The 25,218-nt window shown below is 52.3% G+C and overlaps 1 protein-coding gene across 1 annotated transcript; it reads right to left on the minus strand.

Annotated features, from left to right (window-relative positions):
• Positions 1–212: 212 nt before the first annotated feature.
• On the minus strand, positions 213–24,950 carry LOC149370966 (core alpha-(1,3)-fucosyltransferase-like). The gene is made up of 6 exons (XM_089584368.1): positions 24,625–24,950; positions 22,934–23,163; positions 20,942–21,239; positions 18,926–19,109; positions 15,445–15,599; positions 213–570 (listed from the first exon to the last, which is right to left on the minus strand). The coding sequence occupies exons 1-6, from the start codon at positions 24,948–24,950 to the stop codon at positions 213–215; spliced, it is 1,551 nt and encodes a 516-aa protein (XP_089440494.1).
• Between the last annotated feature and the right edge of the window lie 268 nt (positions 24,951–25,218).

Consider the following 25,218-nt stretch of genomic DNA (forward strand, 5'->3'; position numbering starts at 1 on the left):
GGCATCAAGAATAGGAGAGGCGCGGGATGACAGCATGCGATGAAGGGGAATGGAGGTGGAGAAGAATAGGTGGAAGGCAGGAAGAGAGCAAGTCAATGAAACATGTCGCAAAATTATTTACAAGTTCACGCAAGCGCCTGCGCTGTTGCTGTTCTTCGACCACAAACACTCTGAAAGGATGACTTAGCAAGTTGCGCGGAGAGATTAGTCATTCACGCGCGGTGGCGCCAATTGAGCGCAAATGCAGGCGGTAGGGGTGGCTCGGACCCCGCCCTGCAAGCACCGGTGTACCACCACCGGTACACGCCCTGGGAGCGACGATTCTGGGGAGGCGGCGGTGCGTGCAACATGGCGCACAGGCGGCACCAGAAGTAGGTGTTGACAAACTCCCCGGTTCCCTTCCACTGGAAGTACTCGTTGTACAGCGTCCGGTTCCGGCTGAGCAGCAGCAGGTACTCGGCCAGCTCCTTGGGCGACCGGAAGTCTTCCACGTGGATGTACGAGTGGTAAGGGGCCGCGGCGCGGTACTCCTCGCGGGTGGCGCCCATCACCACCGGGACCACGTTGTGCCTGTCACGAGACCAGGGGAAGGGTCGAGTATGGGCGCTGTACTGCCTTATGTAAATATGCGCAAGGACGTCTGGATTGCCTCGCTTCTAGCCCTCCTGTCCACTCCTCCTCATACATTCGTACTTCCTGCACTCTTAGAAAAAAGGGTGTGAGAAAGGGGTAAAAAGGGCATAGCATGGACTTTTACACCCTTTGGAGGACCCTAGGAATAACTTTACGCCCGTTAAAAACACGCTTCCATCACTTACCCCCTTTAAGAAAACTTGCACCCTACTTACACTCTCTACCAGTGTTGATAACTGCGCGTCCGTTCCTACCCCTAAAACAGCGGGAAGACTATAGTTTGCTCGTGTGCCACGACGGGGCGCTCGTGCAGCATTTTGTGAGGAGTGCCTTGATGCGCACCGTCTTCATAGAGGGACGGTGAAGAACGTATATAATGGTCGATTTCTATTGTGTGGCAAATACATCAAGTAATTACGCTGAGCAGTGTGTGCTGAAAACGGAATGCAAATCCTTAGAGCTTTTTTTCTTATAGACTATTTCTAGTACGACAAAAAATATTCGATGCTTTAATTTGACATGATGCGACGATAAGCTCCAACGCTCACGTTCTATGCGCATTTTAATCTGTGTCCATTTTGAAGGAAATGTTATATTTCCTCCTCGCGCTCAGCTGCATATAACAGCAAGATCGGCGGGCCTCGATTTAATGTGATAATTGCACTTAAACCATAAGCTCACGTTGTTCTATAGGACATTCGTGGTTTACGTATTGCGTCAGTCGATGTTACGAGTGCTTAAATAACCTAAATGCAATTTGCACTTGACAACCTTGCCGTTAGCAGGACGGGGGCGGGGATGAGCCTAGGGTAATCTTTTACAAAGGAAGAGAAGAAAAACTACTGATTTCTGTGAAGCAAATTGGGTCCTCGGCCACTTTACCCTCCTCCCTGGCACTGCAATTTCTTATTTCTCCACTAAATTTGAAAAATACTTTTGAATACTATGCGCCAAGAGAAAAACAGAGAGCAGAATACTGCTTGTCGTAAATGATTATTGTGTGATCAATAAATGAATGCTCAAACTTTCTCACATCTCATATTTCTCATGGCACACTCGCAAAACAATTTCTGTAGAAAGGGCTGTGCAGGGAAGAGGGAAAGGAACGCGCCTTCGGCCACGGTGACTGCACCAATTAGTCCAAGTAGTTTTTTTTTTTTTTTGTCGCGAGTCCACTACTCCGCATTTATAAACGACCAAAGGGGACAAGAGTGCTTCGCTTGGAAACCGTTGAAGCTCGCAGAAGGGCTCGCATTCGTCACTTAAACCTGGTTTCCGCGTCTGCTGAATATGTCATGATAAGAGCCTTCTGCGTGGGCGCGGCTCGCTGTCCAGTACATAGTTTCCTCGAAGTCTGTCTTGTGGTCACAAGCCTCCTTGTGTCCGCCACCGCGCTTCATTCCCTGTTCATTTGTTTCACATCCATTTTGTTCAGCGAAGTTTTTGGTATCGCCATGACTGTGATCTCGCCGATGTACGATGCCGACCGCGTCCAAGGCTCGAGCTTACTTGAGTCATCAGTCAGACGCGGCGCAATGTAAACCGCTCCCTAGAAACTTTTCCCCCCTCTTACGTCCATGGTTTACGTTCAGTGACCCGGCGGATGACTAGCAGAAGGCTTAAAATGCAAGCTGTAACTCGCCCGTAGTCGCACGTGATGAAAGAACCAGTAGGTTACAAAACGTGTTTTTTTAGTAATTTTTTGGTTGGCGTTCTCTCCAACTTAAATACGAACCAAGAGCCTCGACCACAAGCTCTTTTAAGATCACTTCGTCCATCTCCCATAGCCTAAACCACTATCGAAGAGGCTGCTTGCTTCTTTGGTCTCTTTTTTTTTTACTCATGGAGTGTCCTGGAGGTTTGAAATGCTGCATCCTGTCCACCCCCGCCCCCTACTCTTCCTCCCCTCTCCAAGCCCCCTGGATATTCCCGTGAGGGTTCTCTTGCGTTCCCCGACGCGGAAGCACTTGCACAAAAGATCAGTCAGGCACGGCCAGGTGTCGACCAGCGCTGCCGGCACCATGGCGTCCGCCACGCTTCCAAAGAAATGTGTCGGGAATAGAAAAAAAAAAGCATGAAATGAAGCGGGAAGCGAAAAGAAAAAAAGACCCCAGCAACGAAGAATATCTACCCTGAGCCGACGGCGTAGCTTTCTGGTGGTGGTAGTGGTTTATTTAAAAAAAAAAAAAAAAGTGAAGCAAAAGAGCGTTGCCGGCCGCGGCAATTGCTATCTAATATCTTAAGCACCCGAGCTGCAGCCGGCGGAAACGAAAGGGAAAGGGAGAGGATAGTGAGGAGAAGTATAGAGGGGAGCGACAGCGAGAAAGGACAGGGTAGAGCTTTGTACACTATTTACAAAATACAAAAGTAATCAAGTTCGCGCCGCTCGCGCGCTAATGTCCAAGCATTGTCCGAAAGTAAGTGCGCGCGAGCGGCCACTGCGCACAATCACTTACACCAGAAGTAAACTGTATGTACATAGCCGCGCGCACGTAGCGTCCTGTCTCGGATTAATCGCGCGCGCGGCACACTGCACTAGCGGCCGGGGTGGGGCGCCCGGCCGCGTATACCGTCCGAGGTAGCACCCACGGAGCGTTCGTGTCACGCGTGCACTACCTGGCGTAGAGCAAGCGGGGAGTCAAGTCCGCCTGCTCGATGAACGCACAGAGGCTCACCATTGTTCTGTCACGGGTGCGCGCACTGCCGCGCGGCCACAGGAGCGCTTCGAGACTGTCCGGGATGATTCCCAGCGCCCTGTATGCCGCGAGCATCTCGCGACGCGGCACTGCAGAAGCGGTACAGCGAAGGAGCATGTGCTCCAATGTCTCCACTGCGCCGCATTCAGCGCACGCGTCGCTTGACGAAAGTCCGTGGCGCACCCGTCTTTCCCCGGGCCACACGCAGCCGACGCGCACTCGGATGATCATCGCCCGCTGGAGGCGCGACAGTGAGCGCGCGCCGACGAGAGAAATGCGCTCTCCTCGCGCGATGCGAGGGTCCGGGTGTTGCTGACGGAGGTGGTCGTAGATCACCGCACGCACGTCTTCCAGGGCGAGCGGTTCGTCGCTGGGAGGAAGCTGATGTGCGGCGGTGGCGAGCTCGTCGGCTTGCTCGTTGCCGCGGATGCCGCAGTGACCGGGCACCCACTGCACGCGAATACTGCATCTGCGCTCCGCGAGGCGCTCAATGCGCTCGCGTAACGCGCACAGCAACGGGGTGCCACGAGCGGGAGTCTGCAGGCGGCTGAGGGCGGCACGGGAATCACACAGCAGAGCACACCTGGGTGGCGGCGGAGTAAGGGTGAGCACCAGGTCCAAGCCCAGGCGAAGACCCAGTAGCTCCGCCGTGGTCGAAGAGCCCAGGTAAGCCACTCTTTGCTGGCGGTGCAGCTGCAGGGCGGGGATGGTGGCCGCTGCGGCGAGCGAGCAGTTTTCGCTCACCACGGAGCCGTCAGTGAACACAAGCAGATGGTCGCGCAGTTGCTCGTAGATGACGGCTCCGGCTAGCTGCTGCACCGCACATAGTGGTGTGCTGCGTTTTCCCGCGATGCCGACGATCTCTCGCTGTACCTCCGTCGTGAGGGGCCAGGGGGAGCAGAGGCCGTAGGGGGGCGTGGCGCGCGTCAGCTGGTCATATTCCTGCAGTGCCGCGCCCATTCTTGAGCGCGGGTAGTGACGAAGGCGCTGCAGGAGTTCCGCGCCGTCTGGTGCGCGGTGAAGGCGGTCAATGTGGTGCAGCGAGCGCTGCGTGGCCTGTAGCTGCAGCGGCCACGCGCCCGCCTCGGCCAGTGTCGCCTCGCATTGCGAGTTTCCGGGTAGACCGAGGCAGGTCCGCAGCGCTTTGCGATGCTGCACCTCCAGTGCCTTCCATGATGGTTTGCGCACCGTGACGAGGGGCAGCGCGTAGAGTATCGCCCCTAAGGCTGCGGCGTTGTAGAGGCGCAGCGCAGCCTGCTGAGAAATCCCCTGGCCCCGGGCGGTGAGCTTGTGCACAGCGGCTGTAGTCCTCTTCATCTGCTGGCAGGCCCTGGTCGCCGCGGGGCGGAAGGAGAGGCGCTGGTCGATTTCCAGGCCGAGGTACCGCACGGAGCTCTTCCACGGCAGCGGCGTCCCAGCCAACGTCAGCGGCGCCAGGCGGGCGCATCTGCGAGCTGCGCAGGCCATGGCTGCAGTCTTCTCCGCACAAAGCGCCAGGCCGAGGCCCCGCAACCGGTCGCCGATAGCGTCAAGGGACCCCTGGAGACAGTCTCTCACGCGGGAAGCCTCGCCCGGAGGTCCCAAGCACCACAGAGCGATGTCGTCCGCGTATATGGAGATGTACACGCGGTGCCGGTTGCCTGTGGGCAGACAGCCCGGCACCGCCGACATCGCCACATTGAAGAGGAACGGGGACAACACCGACCCCTGCGGCACGCCTAGATCCACCGGGCGGGGCTGAGAGAGAGCCGCTCCCACGCGCACGCGAATAGTGCGCGCGTTGAGGAACGCCTGCACATAACGCAACAGACGACCGGCCACGCCCGCCTCTTCCAGCCTCGCGAGAATTACCGCACGGTGGACGTTGTCAAACGCACTCGACACGTCGAGCAGCAAGAGCAGTGCTACCTGCCGCGCCGCCACGGCGTGCTCGAGTGCGGAGACAACGTCCGCGATTGAATCTGCCGCGCAGCGCATCCCGCGAAACCCTGTCTGACGCTCGTCGAACAAGTCTGCCTCCGCGGCCCGCGCATGCAGGCGTTGGAGCGCCATATGCTCCATCAGCTTGCATGCCGCCGACGTTAGCGCCACTGGCCGGTATCCGCTGAGCTCCGTGGGTGGGCGGCCTGGCTTCGGTATCGGGCAGACGACCGCTGTGCGCCACTCCTCAGGTAGCACCCCGCGTTCCCACACCAGGTTGAGCTGCCGCAGGAGGACTTGACGTTGTTCCGCGTCCAGGTTGCGCAGCATCTGGTACGTAACCCCGTCTGGCCCGGGCGATGAGCGGCGGGTGCAGTGGTGCAGCGCGTCGTTCAGTTCCGCCGCTGTGAAGAGCGCGTTGCACGGGCCGTCATCCGGGGCGGGGGAAGAGTACCTGGCGTCAAAAGTGGGGCCCGATGTCGTCACTGCACTGCTCGCGGGACGCTGTGGCGCAAATCGGTCAGCGAACTGCTCAGCCAGCTGTTGGTTTGTTTGGCCGCTCGAGATGGCGAGAGCGGCCAGGGGCTGAGGGTTCGCCTGAGGTGTAGTGATGCGCCGCAGGGTGGTGAAGAGCCGCCGCGAGCTGCGATCCTTCTCCATCGTGTTGCAGAGAGAAGCCCACTGCCGTCGATAAAGCTTGTTGGAGTGACGCCTTGCCGCTGCGTCCAGCCGATTGTAGACCGTCCAGTCTTCTGGCTTGTCCGTCCGTCGCGCCCTGCGCTCCGCCTTGTCCCTTTTGTCGCGCAGATCGAGCAGCTTATTGTCGGGTGTTGGCTGACCTGCCCGCACCTCTGCGCGACGCGTGGCTGCGAGGGCGCTCCGGACAAGACTGGTGAAGTAATCGGCGCCGGACGCAGCGGCGGCGTCCACCTCTTGGCGGAAGCGGCCCCAATTCACGATTGCGTACGTACGCATGGGGCGCGCCTCTTTAGCAGTGGGCTCTATGGTGATGGAGAAGTGATCCGAGCCCCAGAGAGATGGTGCACGACGCCAGGTCGCCTCGATGCCGCTGGACGCGAACGCAACGTCGATGCAGGAGCCTGACGATCCACGCCGTCGGAAGGTGGGCTGGCCAGTGTTGAGAGGAGTGAGTCCCAGCTGCGTTGCTGTGTCATGCAGGTCGTCGCCGCGCCGGTCGTTGCGCGCACTGCCCCACGCACAATGATGGGCGTTGAAGTCACCAACTATGAGCTGGCGCGGGGCACAACACGACGACACTGCACGAAAACACAGCGCGTTCCACGCCACAGCTGGGCGCACATAAACACTGGCCACTGATGTGTCAACACCCCCGACGCGCACTGTCACTGCCACGCACTCCTGAACGTCACTCGTCGCCGCCGCCGTGCCGACGAGCGCGTGCTGGACGTCGCGTCGCACATAAATGGAGGCCCGCGATTTCCCGGGTCGATGGCCTGGGTCGCCGCAGGGGATCGATGCACATGACTCCTCCTCACACTTCGTTGGTGAATGGTAACCGATGTAGCCGGGCAGCCGCCTTTGGGGCTCCCCATCCCGCAGCCGGACGTAAGTTTCCTGCAGCGCGATCACCTCTGGTTGTTCGGATGTTATGCGTGAGCGGAGCTCAGCGTATCGCGCTGCAAGGGAGCGGACGTTCCATTGCAGGACTGTGGGAATGCGGGGTATTGCCCGGCGACTAGCCATGTTGTTGGCTGTTTAGTGCAGGAGGGCCTGTCGCTTCCTCACAGATGCGGCGACCCTCGGAGCCCTCTGGCAGGAGCACGCTTAGTGCTCGCAGCGCGGCCTGCAGGCGCTCGATTAAGGCGTCGCGTGCGTCCAGAGGGGAGCCACCGGAGGTAGTCGGTGCGGGCCTCACTGGTGCAGTGCGGGAACCGGCCTGCTGCTTGGGATGCTGCCCCCGCTGCTTCTGAGGCCGGAGCTGCTGAGAAGGCTGCTGCTGCTGCTGGCTGTGGCCCGCAACCTGCGCATAGCTGCGCTTGCTTGGTTGCTGCTGTGCAGCCTGCGGAGCCGTTTCTTCGCGTACAACCGCGCGCACGGCCCGTCGTGAGAGAGGCACCTCTGACGAAGCCAAAATCGTGGCGACATGCCTCTCTCGTTGCCAGTGGGGGCATGAAGGGTCCGTGGCTGGGTGTCGACCGCCGCAATTCGAGCAGCGCGATTTTCCGCTGGTGCACGCTCCAGTGTCGTGTGGCGCACCGCAGCGGGCACAGCGGGCAGCAGCTCTGCAGGCCTCGGTGGCATGGCCCAGGCTGGAACAGCGGGAACACTGCAGTGGGCGCGGGCGGCAGGGCCGGACAGCGAGGCGCCGCCTGTAAATGAACACATGCGGCGGCGGGATCGGCGCCGCAAATCGGAGATGCAGCGTGCTTCCCGACAGCGACGCCGACGTCACTGCCACCGCCGACTCCACTGCGGCAAGCAGCTGATCCGCTGAGCGGCGCGCGTCCACGCCGAACACGAGCCCACTGGACTGGTTGCGAGGAGCTGGCTCCCTGGCGCACACAGCCAGGCCACGGATGACAGTCGTGGCCAGAAGCGAGCCGAAGGTAGCTGCGCAGCCGGTGTCCACCGCCACGACGTTCCGCCGCGTGTTAACGCGAACCGCCAGCACGTCAGGGCGCGGGCCCAGCTCCTCAGCAATCTCCCAGCCCTGTTCCCTGCTTATGGCCACGCCGCGTTCCGCTGGCCGGAACAGGACTGTCCAGTGGAGCTCCTCATGGACCGCCACAGCAGCAGCAGCTCTCTGCAGGGCAGCCTTACGCCTTCGCTGTGCTCGGGTTGAAGCCTGGCGCCAGGGGATCAGGCTGGCGGTCTCCAGTGAGCATGAGGATGCCAGGGGGGCGTGGCGTTCGTTGCTGTCAGGCACGCTGGAAGCGTGCGCCGCGCTCCGTCTGAGAGCCGCAGCTGCGGCCTCTGGGTCACGTGCTGGGTTTGCTGGCTTCTGCGCCGCGTCAGCCGATGTCGTCACCGGCAGCTGGTCCCTCAGGGTGGGGGCTTGCGTTCCGGCGAGAGCAGGGGGAAAGCAGCCAGCACTGGCAAACACGCCATTGTCGGCTGTCACCTCCCTGGCTCTTTGTCCTGTGGTCGCTCCCTCAGGACGCGGAGGGGGAGGTGAGACAGGTGCAGTTAGCTGCAGCGCTTCGCGCTTAGCAGCAGATTCCTCGCCCCCGCTGTCTTTGTTCCCTTCCCCCTCTTCAGAGTGGGTGGAACGGCGCCGCTTGCGATGGATGCATTGATCCATGGCGTCGTCCCCCTCTGGCTCTTCCACAGCTGCTTCCACCGCTGCTGGAATGTAGCCGCCGCCGAGTGGTGGCTGCAGGACCGGGCTGGCAATGGCGGCTCCCACGTGTTGGTCCGCGCGCGCCGCCATCGCAGCAGCACGTGGCGGAAGGGCCAAGGTGCGTAGCGTTGCCTTCGCCGTCTCCGGAGTCAGGGCAGCGCGCTGTGTTGCGCGTTGCACGCACTCTATCCATCTCTCTAGCAGCGGAGATGAATCGATAGACCGGTCGCGGCGTGCGCTCTGCGAACGAGGTCCGTCCGGCACAGTCCTAGGCTTGCGCATTCCGCGGCCGCGGGCCTCCTGGTGGGGCTCCATGGCCGGGGGGCCACGGGAGGTGACTATCCTAGGTCCAGGTCCGTTGCCTGCGGGTCGTACGTGCAGGCGATGCGGACCCAACCCGGTTGCTGCACGGCGTAGCTAGGCCCGGCCGAAGTCGAAGGAGCGTCAAAAAACACGTCCGACTCGGTCAAAGGTCAGAACCGGTCTCCCCCAGGTCTCTGCGCGCAGCAGCGTTGGCTGCAACCACTACGCGTAGCTTTCTGCTGCCCCGGCCGAAAACGGCGACATCTTAATGACCTCAACTATCAAACATAGGATGAGCTCTTCCCAAAAACATGGAAACGAAGGCTTAGCGGCGCCACTGCAGAGGCCAATGCCTTGCCGAGCACCCAAACTGAAGACCGACCTTCAAATTCTCTGTGTACAGTTTTATTGGAATTTTTCTGTGACCCCAATGAGGAACGAACGAATATTGCAAAGCACGCTGTCGCTAGAGAATAATACAGGAGCGAAAGAGACGCGGACGCGCAGCTTACCAGAGCCTTTTAGATTCGCAGCCCTGATAACCGCTTGAAAGATAATAACCCCGTGCTGTCCAGTCTTTGCGCGATTACCTTGCTGTCTGTGCACAATGCTGACTCCCTGTTCGCACGAGTACAGTCAGTGGTTTGAAGTTATCCCGCATTACGAGCTTTCCGACTGACTTGGTACTGCAAGCGCAAGATAGTGTGAATGCTAGATACATGTGTAAATGCTGGAATAAATAAATGTTGTAAAACTTATTTTTTATTAACTGTGTTCTTAAAAAAAATTCGTTCAAATAAGCGCACATATCCATGTTTGTCCCACATTTTGTGGACCATCCTGTGTACCATCTCTTCATGCACCTTTTTTTTCGAGTATGTATGTATGTTTACCTAAGGCTTCATAAACTAGCACCTACATGTTTAAAACACATTGGCTTCATCTGCTCTCCTGCTATAATTACAAGCTGACATTTGCGTTGTTTTGATACCTGGGACATCCTCTTGAAAGAAGTACACCAATGAACATTTGAAATTCATGAAATTTGAATTTCAGATGTGTGAAATTTCAAACCATTAAATTTCCCCAGGAGTGCGCCGATGAGGACGACTGCACTGATACTGTTGTTTACATATCGCTGCGTACGAACATATAGTGCTCGTTTTCATGAAATAAAACGCAATCTGCGCTTTAATTATATTAAACAATCTCTCCTCTTTTGTACCGGTTGTACCCGTGCTTGTTTACGCAGTGCGACAATCTGTGGGAAGCGCCGATGTGATCGCTCACCTGAGAAACACATGACAGCCGGGTTGTTGCCATCGCATAGGAACGGCACTTCTCACTAATTGTCCCTGCTTCTTCCGACGTGAGCAGTACTCTATTTTAAACTACTTTATCCAGAAGTTTGTTTGGTGACCGTTCGCGTTAACTGAAATGGCCTAACTTGTTATCCACAAACTAGCGTCGGCGACGACTGCTCTTGGCTGTAAGTAAAGCACTGCTCGGCGGTCTAGGTCACACCGGCGCTTCCCGTTCATCATATGTGCGCCCAGCGATGTAAACAATAGTTGACTTCAGCTCACAGTTGTCGTAACTACACTCGCTGACCATTGGCATTTGGTTGTGAATTCGCTATTCACAACCGCCGCAATCACAGACCTCACCCTGTGGACTCGCTAGGCCTAGTCGTCGCGAAAGGGAAGGGAGTCGACGACTAAAATTGATTTCGCAAGCCCTTGTCGTTGGTGAGTGTTCACCTGTGCACATTTGAAATAAAGCCGTTCATTTCGCTTATTTCTAACACGGATAATGTAGAAGCGCGAATATATTCACGCTCAGCCGCCGACCTGCCGAGAACACGAAGGCTGACTGTCCGCCGATCGAATTCGTCGGTGTCGTTGACCTAAAAAACTTTTCCCACTACAGTCACATTATAGTCCATTAGATAGTTCACTATAATCACATGCTGCTGTTGACCGTGACAGTGTTATTGTCGGACTAATGTGACCGCAATGACTGCCGCCGTCGTCTTCATTCCAAGTCTCGAATGTAATTCGACTCAGATCCCATTCTAACGTATCCGTGTAGCACAGGTATAATTCTCCACGGTAATCAATTACATTTCAGATCGAGCCATATTAATTGTAATCGGTTTGCTATTTTCTGTAAGGTGTACAAGACTGATGCCAAACCGAGCTGTGCCAGCTGCGTCCCCATTTTCTACCTGAGCAAGGAATGCGGTTTGTACCACTGCTCATTGTAATGAGGTGGGGGGAAAAGGGGAAAAAATATTTTTTTTTTGTATTCACTTCTCTTTCCTCGGCTGTTCTGGGGGAAGCGGAGACGGTAGAGGTGAAATACCAAGAAAGCAGACACGAGGGACAAGCGGAAACCGGTTCGGAGAAGGAAAAGAAGAGAAGAAGCAAGAATCTGCCTGCAGAAGGAGAAAAGGGTGAAAGACATGAAGAAAGGCTGCAAAGGACGCGTGGGTTCGCTCATTCGTCCTTCCGCGAATAGAGCGCGACCCGTCATTGCGCTGCGTGTAACTGGCAGCTGCTGTCGGGTGTAGTTTGCACTTCGCGCCTCTGGACGGTGTATCTCACGCTGTCTGCTATGCGACTCTGTGGTGTGCAGTCGCCGAGGGAATAACGCGTTTCGATAGCCTGCCAACAGGCTTACTTCGCGACGACGTCATCAATCCTGGTAAGTACTGTCGAACGTTTATCTGCTTGTATTTTGTAGAAGGGTGAGGAATTACTTATGCTCATGTACACTTTCACTAAAATAATTCAATTTCGTCGTCGTCTTTCCGTGCATCTTAGAATAAATATATGCAGACTAATTGTCATGGTGCAAATTGCGTCGCACCCTTATATCTCCAGCAATAAGTTTTGGGCGCGAAGCTTCTACATGTTTTCGACGCAGTCGCCTTTCATCAGCTCTTGACGGCGGGTGTACAGGGTCAATCGCAATTAGAGGGAACAAGGCTCCGCGTGGCTTGCGACCAACCACCATTGCGACCAAGCCGGTGGCAAACCCGTGCAAAGGGGTAGATGACACGAAGCACAACGTTGAGGTCTCTCTTCTCGTGCGCCACTGTGCATTGATTCATGAACGGGTTCGATGCAATGGCACTCCGCAGGCACGCGGCAACGCGGAGCCGTGTTCCCTCTAAGTGTGATTGACCCTGTACGTTGCAAATTGCATGCAACCTCCAGCATGAGTGCAGCTAATAGGGAATTTAAGCTTCAGAGGTTGAGTCCTACTTTCATTTACGAACCTTGATGATTGCTCTGAATGGTTGAAATCTAAAAAATAATTGAACTGGAGACCAAAACTTTCTATGATGCGGCCCAATGCCATTTGGCAATCTTTGTTCCAGACGCACGTGGTTCGGGTGTGCACCGAGATATGTGAGACAGTTACTGCATCATTTCCTTTCCTCAAAACCAATTTTCAGTTCTTTCTCCAAGCCGCTATAGCCGTTCTCAAGCTTCACCCGCAAAAATTTTTCTTTCGCTATTTCACGTCAGTAAACCCTCACAACAGTTAACAACTTGCAAAATTGCCGCTGTCTTAGAAGATATTTTCCAACAAAAGATTTTTTCCCCAGTCTGCGTTATGAATTCCTGCTCGGCCCACAAAAGGGGAGATGCGTCAGTCGATGCCGAAATAGATTAGGGGCTTCTCCCACCTTCCTTTTCTAGAAAGAATGCGAGACTGTTGCCTGTAAATCGGAAACCATCCTTCTTGAGAATCTGACGTATATAATTTTGCAAGTTGTTGCAGAAAGAAACGCATGATCTCAGTGCGCATGCGCCTTTGTTGCACGCAGGCGCTGCGATAAGGAGTTAAACTTTCTAAATTCAGCCGGAATTTTTCTAGCGCCAAAAGCATAACTGGACAACAACTTTCTCTTCAGTTTATTTTTGCTTGCGAAAAGTGTTCCAGGCTCATAATATTAGTGAATACTTCGTAGCACCACTGCATGCATGACAGGTGAATAAAGATACCCTGCCTCTTCTTTTAGAACCGTCAATTACACTGCGTTTCGGTTTCGTATGTCTTGCTGATTTCAGCAGCATCATCGTGCCCCTTTGAATCAACGCCGGAAGAACGCTGCAAATAAAAAAAGAATAAAAAAACTAGGCCATTTTCGAAGTTGGAGCTGCGCGCTACTTCCACTGCATGTTTGATATGTGCATCAAATGAGGAGCCTACAGTTTGGTCTACTTGTCGGGGCATGCATGTTCTTCTGTCACGTAGCATGAACGATTCTACAATGATTTAGTGTCCAGAGCTTGTGTTGTTCATTATTCTATTTATTTTCTTGGCCTGTAATCTGTAAATCAGCTGCTCCGCAAGGTTTCTTTTCCAACCAAAAGGTCTCGTTCCCAGACGACACTCTCGCATACATTGTGGAAACGAAGAGTCAAGTTCCCCCTTCTGAGGAAACTGGCTTGTAAAGATGGCCCCGAGAGGGCAGTCAAAAGAGTACAGTGGTACAGTATAGAAAAGGGTATTGCAGTCAACCTTCTGTAGCACTGCAGTAGAGGCTATAGGCAGGAAGTGGAAGGAAATGGGCCTTTGTTCCTATGCCAGTAGTGAGCTAACTCATATATAGCATTCTAAAAATTTTTCTGCTGAACAGCACCGTGCCTTCAACTTCCTCCCTTCCGAAACTCTCCTTCCCCCCCACTCTTAGCCAGAACACGGAACCCACTCACCATAGCACTGTGACAAAGGACGATCTCCCTCCTTCTCCTGGCTAGGCTGCTGCAGGCAGAGTGCGATCATCCGCAGTTTTCATACGCTCGAAGACTGAGTGTACCCAATGGGTTCGAGACCTTTTTTTTTTAAAACAAATTTGCGGAGAAGACGACTTACGGGTTTCCGAAAATGTTCGATTAAAATTTATGCATTAAATGTGTGTACCTCCCCGCATGCTTCAACGATCTTTTTTTTCTCACACAGGTTCACTTGGACAATGGATGCCATCACGACGTTGACAGAAGACTACTGAGAGTTATGCTGCCATTTTAAACTCAATACGAAATAAACCCTGTTGTGCGTACTGGTGTACTGTCACTGGAGTGCAAAACTGCCTTCTGATGTGCTGCACGGCACGCCACAAACTTATCGCACTAACACAAACATAACCAGGATTGCGGAAGAAAAAAATGTCTTTGAACTGCACGCAAAATGAGGTACTTATCATGCCTTTTCAGCGAGTAGCTTTGTTCTGTAGGTGTATGGTAATGCTGCGTTTAGTTGCAATGTGAGTTATACATTACAGCTGATGCACCGTTACCACACACTTACATAGGGAATAGTTTCCAGGCCCAAAAAGTATCACAGCGAACGCGCCTGTGCCTTACTTTCGAGAACGTGTATCAATACACTGCAATACGGGATAGCCTACAGTCCTCTGGACGGTAACCTTACCCTACCAAAAGAGGCGAAAGGATGCACCTCAACGAGCAAAACATACACACTTGCAGAGCAATGTTACGCCCACTGATACGGTGCAAAGTTGCACTTCGGGAGCGCTGTTATAAACTGATTAGGTAGGTTTACCTATAGCCCTTGCGAGGGTAAGTTTACGCTTAACATTACCCTTTCTAACACGGTGTAAGGGTGCACCTGAAAAGATCAAAACCATATCCTCTTGCAGAACAACGTTACGCCCATTGATAAGGTGTAAAGTTGCACTTCAGGAGCGTTGTAGTAAGCTCATTTGAAAGGCTTAATTGTAGCCCTTGGGAGGATAAGTTTACGCTTTGAGATCGAGCATAAGCTTATTCCGAGTGGGTGCAAACATGCACCAGAAAGTAAAGCATATGTTTGCACTTTCACGGCCTAAGCGTCAGTCTCTCTGAGGAAGGGTAACGTTAGTCATAAAGGGCTTATACTTACACCTGATCAAACGGAATAACATTACTCCTATTGAAGCCTAAACTTTACACCACACACACTTAGTCCCCCGACGAGGGTGCAAATTTGCACCAAAAGGGGCTCGCCACAGCGTCAGTGGATTTACCCCCTTAAAGGACTAAAATCACACCTTTTTTTCTTAGAGTGTGGGCATTCTACTGCCCTTCAAGCCATTTTAATTACCTTCCTGGATAAACTCCTACACCACAGTAACAGCGTAACCGACAAACACAAATAGCTGCTGGTCATTCCCCGGCACTGGAACACGTGCCTCTTTTCACGGTGACCCCCCAGTGCGCCTACGCCAGCACGCTCTAAGCGTGTATGTGGCTTTTGTTTGCTATGCCATAGCGCGACGTGTAGCGCTGTGTTCGTCACTTCGTTCGTACCGATGGCACGGCTGTTGCCATGCCTTGCACGAGCACCTTACCGAAATTTCCAACACCTCCATTTGGGGATCATACCATGGATTTCGCAGCATCATTCAGCATACCTATTACTCAACTACATCCTTAAGCCTCGCTACGTCCGCCCCTACTAGTTGTCTACGGCGCAGGTGTAATGCAGCAGGCCAACGCCTATCTTGTATTTAAAAGTCGCTTGGAAATCAGTTTCGCAACCGAGCTCAGTTACCTCAGAGCGTTGAAGAACTTCTCAGTGATGTAGTCCTTGCAGTTGGCGTTTTCGAAGGCCAGGTAGAAGTAGTAGTCCCTTTCGACCATCTGGTAGCACACCTCGGTCGTATATCGCGAGCAGTGCAGTGTACCACAAGCTCCGTAGATGTCTACCTGCGGGGCGATTAGACGGTCAGCATGAGTGCCACAAAAGCAATCAGTAACACTAAACTCTCAGTCTGAATGCAAGGTTTTTTTTTTTTCGTGTGAGTATCAGGAGGCTTTAACGTGTTACCGTCTTCACGCTTTCATTTTTTTTTCTTGAAAGTGAAGATCCCCACCGATCTCGCCCTTGAATCCTGTAGGGGTCCAAAATGACAAAAAAAAAAAAGCGGTCACGTAAAAAAGCTGAAACAGACTTTCTCCTCACTGAAAGCGTCAAAATCTCTGCTCTACAAATTGCTGTTCTCTACAACTCTTCTCTACATTCTAGACGTTTTTCTACTTCGGGTTACTTATTTCTTTTTTACTTTCGTCCACCTGATCAGTAACGAGTCACCTCGTCTTCAATTCGCGCAGCTTGCATTTGCCGCCACGCTTAGTGGCGTAAAAGCTTTCACGAATCTCTAGGTCTCGCAGTGCCTTATAATTATATTTACTACAATAGAAGATTGGTTTATTAGGGTTTAACGTCCCAAAGCGACTCATGCTATGAAAGACGCCGTAGTGAAGGGCTCCGGAAATTTCGACCACCTGGGGTTCTTTAAAGGTGCGCTGAAGAGGAATCTGAACTCGTCTTTTTGCCGCGGGAATTCAATCTGCACGTTCCGAGCATTCTTAGAAACTTCGATTTATTGCCCTGTGTGGCTGATTTTCCTAATGAAATCGAATTAACGTCCGGCTGCCGCCTTTTTTTTTTAATTCTCCCTCGTACGGTGGGCGGAGCCGACCAACGCGTGGAGTGCCTTTCAGCCAGTCCCGCGGCGGCTTGCCGCTCTGCCATCGGTGGAGTAATACGTAGTAGTCCGTAGAAGCAAATAGTCCGCGCGTATTTTTATTTCTGCGGGCTTATTTTGCGGCTATATTATCTGCGAATGAAACTATTTATTCACGGAAACCTAAAAAACAAAATAAAGCGAAAGCAAAGCCTCCACTGAGCTGGCTGCAAGGCACTCCACGCGTTGGTCGACTCCGCCCACCGTACGAGGGAGAATTGAAAAAGAAAGGCGGGAGCCGGACGTTAATTCGATTTAATTAGGAAAATCGGCCACACAGGGCAATAAATCGAAGTTTCTAAGAATGCTCAGAACGTGTAGATCGAGTTCCCGCGGCAAAAAGACGAGTTCAGATTCCTCTTCAGTGCACCTTTAACGTGCCCTGATATCGCACATTACACGGACCTCTAGAATTTCGCCTCCATCGAAATACAGCCGCCGCGGTCGGGATCGAACCCGCGTCTTTCGAGTCAGCAGAAAAGCGCCGTAACCACTGAGCCACCGCGGCGGGTCCTACAATAGAAGACAGGCCTGCCACACCGTAAGACGACGTGCACGCTTCTGATAGCAGTCTTCTGACTAGTGACGGGCTTCTGGCAGTTCAGCGCTCGTGGCATCCGCTCTGTCTTTCCACCGTTGTCCTGCATTGCCGAACCCCATTCCGATGACACCTTCATGAAACGCCCGTAATTTTCAAAACAGCGTGTGTGATGCTAAACAAAAGCTGCGGGTCTGGTCGATTAAGAAATAAACTGTTCTTGTAGTGCTCGACAGTAGAGTCACGCGCTCCGTTTCACTGAGAATCACGAAGATGACAGTAGAATGAAGTCCTCTTATATCAGTGGTAAGCCGGAGAAGAATGGAATGACGACCCAGGTGGTGTATAAAATATTTTTAAAATACGCCGTTAGGAGGACGTAGACCACAAGGAAATAATCTGACCAGGCGCACACTGACTCTTAACCGGTAGGAGTTCTATTCAGGTTCGAAAATATTGCGGAATGGGCAGTGAAAAACTCCCAGCAAAAACTTCGGTGGTGTCGTCATAACTGGTTTGAGATATCCAAGATAGAAAGGCAACTGATGAATGCCTGATGCGGTTTTATTTCTGTCTTATTTGGTGAGCCTAAATTATTTCGCATGTTAAAAAAGGCACCACCGAAGTATTATTTGGCGGAGCGGCTGGGAGAGCTCAGAAGCCGACACCGAAGAGCCCACTACCTAACAACCCAGGAGAAGAAGTGACCGGTAAAAATATTTCCACGTGTTTACACTGGTGATGATGATATTTACGTTCTGCTGCCTAGCGCTCAAAACTGAGTGATCTGCCTGTCGTTTACTTCTGCCTAAGCCCTGCAGTAAAATCTAAAGATCCACATACTTCGTGGCAACCTGGGCTACCACAACAATCGCAGAGGGCGCACTGTCAAGTCCCTGGTACTGATCACGTGGGTGGCTATGGTCACGTGACCGGGTGTTGACGGTCTACGACACGCAATCCGCCAAGCAGGGTTCCGTATAACAGCTTTAGCTGTAAAATCTACCGACTACACGAAGTGCCAGCAGAGCAGGAGCCGCTCCTGCATCGCGCACAGAAGACAAGATATGCGAACACAATAAACAACTCCGGGAACACCATAAACAACTCCGCTCGCCAGGCAAAAAGGGAAACGAAGGTTTTTAGCAAACTGTTAATGGACAAACTTTTTCCCTCCAGAAGGATAACTGGATAAGCTCGAGATAACAACACGGATTAGAAAACAAACGCGTGTTAGTGACAGCTGCCGATCGTCTGCCGTGGTAACGCAGTAACAATATGGGAGGGAAGGTAGATAGCAAAGTACAGGGATATAGATTTTTTTTTAATTTTTAAGGGTGGCTCAGTGGTTACGGCGCTCGGCTGCTGACCCGAAAGAAGCGGGTTCGATCCCGGCCGCGGCGGCTGAATTTCGATGAAGGCGAAATTCTAGAGGCCCGTGTATACTGTTCGATGTCAGTGCACGTTAAAGAACCCCAGGTGGTCGAAATTTCCGGAGCCCTTCACTACGGCGTCTCTCATAGCATGAGTTGCTTTGGGACGTTAAACCCCAATAAAACAAAACAAAACAAAAATTTCTAAGGTTTGGCAGTCGGCGGCGTGCAAGGCTACGAACTGGAGATCGATGCGGGATGTTTGTGTCGACCACTGAACGCAATTCGGCTGATGCTGATTATGAGAGCCCCATAAAAATCTCGCAGCCTACGAGAACCTAGAGAGCAGGCCAATCAAAGAATAGGGAACAAAACCGAGGAAGTTCTTCCATCGCGAAACGACTCGTGCCTGGCCTCGGCTAGTGGATCATTGGCTATCATCACCAGGCATGGGCACCAGCCAGTGGCGAACCATCCTTGCACGCAGACTGCTTGACCTCGCTCGTCTCCACTGGGTGACGCCAACACTATAGTTTCCCCTGGTGCATGACTTCAGAGAAGCAGGTCATAAACGTGGTTCCCCATTCTCGGTACCTGTATGTGCTCCTGCAGCTTGTGCGCGTACTCGAGGCGGTTGTTCTGGGTTGCGCAGTTGGAGACGAACCAGGCGACCAACTTGGACTTGTTCTGGGCGTAGTCTTGGTTGCGCTTGATTGTCTTCACCAGCGGGTCGAAGAGCACGAACTTCTCGTAGGGCGTCACGATGTCCGAGTCCTTTCTGCACTCCGAAAAAGAAAAAGGAAGAAATAAAAAAATGAAGGAAGCAACGAAGCAAAGTAAAAAGGAAAGAAGGAATGTAAGGAGAGGAAGGAAGGGTTTTTCACTCTTTCGTTAGTGATATTGAGGCATGCTGACAAACCAAAAAAAAAAAAAAAATTGGCGACCGTGTACTTATGTCAGTAACGTATGTTATGGGGCTAGTTGGTTTTGCATTTTTGAAAGAAAGATGGTGCTACAAGTATACACGCAAAAAAATAAAGAAGAGGAGACGAAGGATGGCACCTGTCCTTCGTCTCCTCGTCTTTTTGTGCGTGTACATGTAGCGCAGTGTCTTTTTCAAAAAAGTACCTATCCCCATGACATGATTCACGTAGATATCAAGAAGAAAACAGACTAAGTAATAGTTAGGGGCGGAAGCAATATTGCATGGTGGTTTATCCTTTCTTATTTTTAAGGGCAATCACCGTTAATTTTTAAATAAAAATGAAGAGTTAGAGTTGTGCCCCGTCCACTTCGTTCATTTCACCCGTGTCTTCTCGTGCTGTAACATCCGCAACTCCACAACTCCTGCATGTTTACTCCAAACACATATGTGGCTTGTGTGAGTCACAGAAGATTGCAGGGATGTAGGAAGTACCAGGCTAGTCAGCGGCTCAGTTGCAGCGGCGGAAGTTCGAGTCCGTAGTCCAGAGAATTGTCGCTGCGCGTAAGAAATCTGGGGCCGTATTCCATAAGCTGTTCATTTTCCATTGCCCATTTCGCGTCTATTTGGTCCTCTGTCATTGGTCACCCAGATATACTCGCGGCTTGCAAGCGCCTGTGGAAAGCGAACTGGCCATTGGGAGGTTACCGTCTGGACCTCGCCATTGTCTTCATATATCAGCCAATGGCAGCCAGTGCTCAAGTCCGGTCGCCAAGCACACATTGGCCAGATGACCAATCTGGGTGACCAATGACAGAGGACCAAATAGACGCAAAATGGACAATGCCAAATGGACATCTTATGGAATACGGCCCCTAGTGTCAGGATGCTTCAGGAGGTGTGTATGGGGATCTTGGAGCAACGTTAATACCTTGACTCTACGTAAGGTCGTCTGTCCTGGGCGCGAAGAACACGTTCATATATAGCTGTGGATCCAGCCAAGAAAAAAAAGGGGTTCAAATCGTAGCGCCCCATGCTCTGCTCACACAAGGTTCATATCTCTCGTGTGTACGTGCACAAAAACAAACAAGCAAGTAAAACTGCGCAACCTCTCGGTATCATGTGCAAATCGAATGCTGTGCACGCATTTCATCTCCGACAGGGCCAAAATGCCCCGCTCCTGGCTTTATGTACTCGACAGACACTTTGTCATCTGTGAGAAGGTTGGGACGCAAATTTACCACGCTACAGAGCGAGCGTTGTTTGGCTGCAAAGTAACCAAACTCAGTTCGTCAGGATCTGATTGCGTGATGTTATGACGTCACAGAGCAGTAGAATACTGGTGCAAAGGTAGCCAGAAACACTTAAAAAGCCTCACCCCAATTGCCGAAAATGATAGAGAAAGCTATAGTAGGATACAACTCAAGAACGAAGCGGCAGATCCCCTTCAATGAGGCCCTCCAGCCAATGGCGTCGACCGATTTTCATGACGCCGTGGTTAATGCGATTATATAGCAATAATTAATGCCCTTTTATCTGCCATCCCCTGCGATTTTACTCCAGCAGGTCAAAGGGGATTAAGCACGACGTCGCGTTAATCGGTCGACGCTATTGACTGGAATGCCTTTTTTGAGGAACATTTGCTGGTTCCTTCTTCAGTTGTACCCAACTATAGGAGCCGCACGCACCTGTACGTAGCCGTCCAGTCAATGCCAAGGGCTCCCCCTTCATCAAAGGGCGCGTTCATCGGACTTTCGAGCAGGTAGAGGATCCGCAACACCTGGTTTCTTTCTTTGTCACCCGTGGGCAGGTAGTAGCTACTGTAGCCGTCCTTGACTATGATGGCGTCCACCGTCACGCCTTCGGGTGCTGCCCTGTGATACACTCGGCACCTGTCAACGGGACAGCGGTCCCGGAGGAACAGAGTCTGGCCGTCCGCGAAGTCGTACCAGCTGCCGTCCAAGACGATGGTCTTCAACGATGTGTCTGCAAGCATGTTAAACGGTGAACGCAAGTAACTTCTATATAAAGCGCTCACAGAGCCGCAACGCTACGGTCGACGTGTGTCAGGGTATGTCGAGTGCCAAAACCCACTGGAGAAAGCACATGGGCTGCCAGTTTTAGTTCTATGTGATTGAATGAGAGTCCCACGTCCCCGCACTCAGCACCGGTGACACAGTTTGTCATCTGCAAGGCGGAAAGTGACACCTTGGTCGGAGGCTCCTGCCACCTACCAAGGACACGGAAGAGCAACTTGTTCCCTGCCAAGCGTGGCAGATAGGTTTGGTTTATTGGTTTATTGGGGTTTTACGTCCCAAAGCAACTCAGGCTATGAGGGAGGCCGTAGTGAAGGGCTGCGGAAATTTCGACCACCTGGGGTTCTTCAACGTGCACTGACATCGCACAGCACACGGGCCTCTAGAATTTCGCCTCCATCGAAATTCGGCCGTCGCGGCCGGGATTCGAACCCGCATCTTTCGGGTCAGCAGCCGAGTGCCGTAACCACTGAGCCACCGCGGCGGGACCTAGCGTGGTAAATAGGACAGCGTAAAGTACTTTTCTCCACGTCCATCGTATGCGTGTTCGTGCATGGCAGCTCACAACGAGATACTTATGCTATCGCGTTGTCGCAGCAAATGGCAATTGGCAACCCTCCAAGGTTGTAGTGCATTCGTAACTGATAAATGCGCCATAATCATGCACCGTCATATATCTTAATACACCTAGCACGGAAGTGGACACAACTGCATCAGGACGATTATCAAGATAAGAACGGGTATCTACAGCTAAGGAAACCAACGAAGGCGGTTTTGCAGTCGTAACTAATACTGGTAAAAAGTTAAGATACAACCACAACCTTCAGGATAGCAGGCGAGGACACTAGTGAAGTATAACTGTGCATCCGTGAGTACGTGAGTATGCATGCGCTGTTATATTTGGTACATGAGCTATGGCTACAACGCAGCCACGAGTGAAGGGGAATATTTCCCAATGCAAGCAGTCTTTTAAACAGCCTCTGAACAACTTATCTTCGAAAATTTGCTATACTTTGGCGACTGTCAGGTGTCGATCCTGGAACGCACAGCCGCATTTTTTTTTTCTGAAAAACTCATTAACATCAGATTTACAAACGTTGCAATCAAGGGAATTCGCCACACTTCTCTCTGCCGTGCCTGCTTTGAGTCCGCTTCTGACAACCAAATTGTCTGCACAGGTCGGAGTACTACGAATGGGAGCATCATCAGCAATTAGTAAACACTTACTCGCAAAGTACGGGTGAGACGCATACTTGTTTTTTCAGTAGTTCTGTCTTAAGATGCACACTCAGTTACTATTGGTCGATGCATAAGTAAAATCGACTTTGGCTCTTGTGACCAGTGACCTTTACCCTAATTCCCGTGGTCGTTACGTAACGAAAATGGCTTTTACGTTGCCATTTATGCTCTACTCACCTCTGTCGCTCGGAGGCTTTGGCGTTCGGATATTGAGACGTTGGCTTTGTCATTCGGATACATGTCATGAAATGTCATGAATTCCAGTTTTCGCTTCTTTTGTTTTTCTGCCACGCTATCTTGGAATAGCTCGCACTTCGTTTTTGGTTCTCCTTCGATCATTTCTTTAAAGGGGTCTTGGATCGCTAGAGGGTATTTCTTTTCCTAAGAAAGAGCTTCACCACTCACTGGCGCTCTTGGGCCCCGCCTTGTACCCGGGCGGCAGGTACATGAGCTGCGCCACGATGCGGTCGTCGTGCGGCGCCTCCGGGTCGGGCCACACGTTGGCCACCCGCGACAGCTTGCTCGAAGGGCGCGGCCACTCGGTGCCGTTGGTGAAGAACCACGGCAACTTGCGGCTTGTTGGCAGAGACAGATCCGCGCTTCCATCGTGCCGGTGGTCGGCCGCATCGTCGTCCCTACAAACGTTGTTCATCAAGTGCAGCACTATTTCTTGATATAATTTTATCAGTACGCCTCCCTCCCTTCTCCCACTGCGCGCGAACCCAGACGCGCACAGAAACTGCACAGAGGAGGAAAGATTTGCGCCGTTGCCAGAGAAACCGTCACAGAGCTTGTCCAGCGGCTCCCGGGGCTATGGCGCCGATCTCGCGGCGTCTCAGTGCAAACTGTCACGCACATTCACGTGCGATTTCGTGGGTTTTGAAAGAGTTGGGTACCTACGCATTGCTTTTAACACTCCGATTCCACACCTGAGAACGGGAACGGAGCTAAAGGTCTATGTTTGAGGATAGCATATACGCATAGGCAAAGCACTATTCTTGCGTCAGCCGGGTTCAGCACGATGCAAAGAGTGCAAAATGATGGGATATGTAATCCATGTTAATACAGTGTATATAAGCGAGGCGACGGCTTCCTCAAGTGCGCTCTTATCAAAACACACAACTCTTGTCTCTGGCCCAATCTTACTCGACTTCAAGCAAATTGGTGACGTAATAGAAGCTACGGTTAGTGCACAAGAAGCGAATTGCCTCAGAAAAACCGGATAATAACTCTGATAAAAATATTTCAAGAAAAAAGGTGCAGGCTTAGGCAATAAACCTGAACGCCTAAAGGAGCGCGTAGAAGGCCTCTCACGGTGCATGCAGCCAGGTTTCAGGCACTCGTTCTCGTTGGCAAAGTCCTATTGGATGATAGCATCAAAATTGGACATGTAAGATACGCAAGAAGTCGTTTGCACGTAAGTTCTTGTTGGGGCGGTTAGCTGATTGTGTCAGCTTAGGTACAACGAACATCAAATAATCTCGCCCGAAAATCTCACTGAGAACAACCAGAACAGTAGTGTGTCGTGACGTTCATTGGCTAGTGCGTCGTTCATTTGGGCCTTCAGAAGCACTGACTAGCCAATCAACCAAGTACATCATACCTTGGGTACTCAAGTGCTGGACTTACCCAGCGCTAGATATCTAAAGGATACCCATAATTCCTATTGTTTCACTCAGTGCAGTCATGGTTCCGGGAAAACCACATAAAGCACAGAGACAACGTGACACTGCGCTTTGCATTCTGCATTTATCAATAACGAAGAAGGTTTTTTTTCAGCTGTCATTTTATGCTGAAAAGATTAACAGGTAGGTCAAACAGTACGATTTGCAAGTTATCGAAATGAACTCTGGATTCCCGCAGAAGTGTCGAGGCATCGGCCATGCTTTCACTTTGTCCCCATACTGATGCTTTTTAGAGTTCTTCTCAACCCCAGCTTCAAAAGACCGAAAAGTACTTGGCTACCAGAACTGCCGCAACCGAGCACGAGTTCTGCTTTCATTTCTTGTATCCTGCTAGACCTAAGACGCCATAACGGAATTTCTAAAACACTAACACCGCCACCAAGCCTTGAGCGCGCCTCTTTGCCAACAGACCTGAATATCTGGCGCTCCATGATCCTCTGGGCCCGCTCCGTCCCGCTCTCGCGACCGTCTTGCTGACCTCCTGGATCCTGGACGTTGCGAAGCTCGGAGGCCACCGACTGTCGCATCCAGGGCGGCACGGCTGCCTCTCTGTGGGCCGCCAGCTGCACCTGGAAGGCGAGCAGCACGGCGCAGCTGACCAGCACCAGGACCAGGATGCAGTGGTAGAGGGTGCCCGCGTGGGGAAGGAACGAAGGGAAACGGGCAAACAGCAATGGCGCCATGCGACGGCGGCAGCAAACAGCAGCACGAGGGAATTCAGGCTGCGTGCAAAGCATACGGGGAAGACTTAGCTCAAACCAAAAACAATGCCCCAGCGTGAGCACCAATGTACTGCGCATCTAATGACAAGGCACACAATCTTTATCTTCTACGAACATCGTAGGACCCCTGCCGGTAGGCCACATGATCAGTCACTCGAAAAAGTCTAAACAGAATGGAGTTGTTTTTTTTTAACACTGCATTGGCTGCTCTGTGTTCACCTCGGGGAAGTGCATGCTTAGATCATTGATCATGATCATTGCACGTAGTGGCAGCGGCAGCAAC

Source organism: Amblyomma mixtum, chromosome 1 (genome assembly GCF_055824585.1).
Source record: "Amblyomma mixtum isolate Tamu chromosome 1, ASM5582458v1, whole genome shotgun sequence".
Taxonomy (NCBI): Eukaryota; Metazoa; Arthropoda; class Arachnida; order Ixodida; family Ixodidae; genus Amblyomma; species Amblyomma mixtum.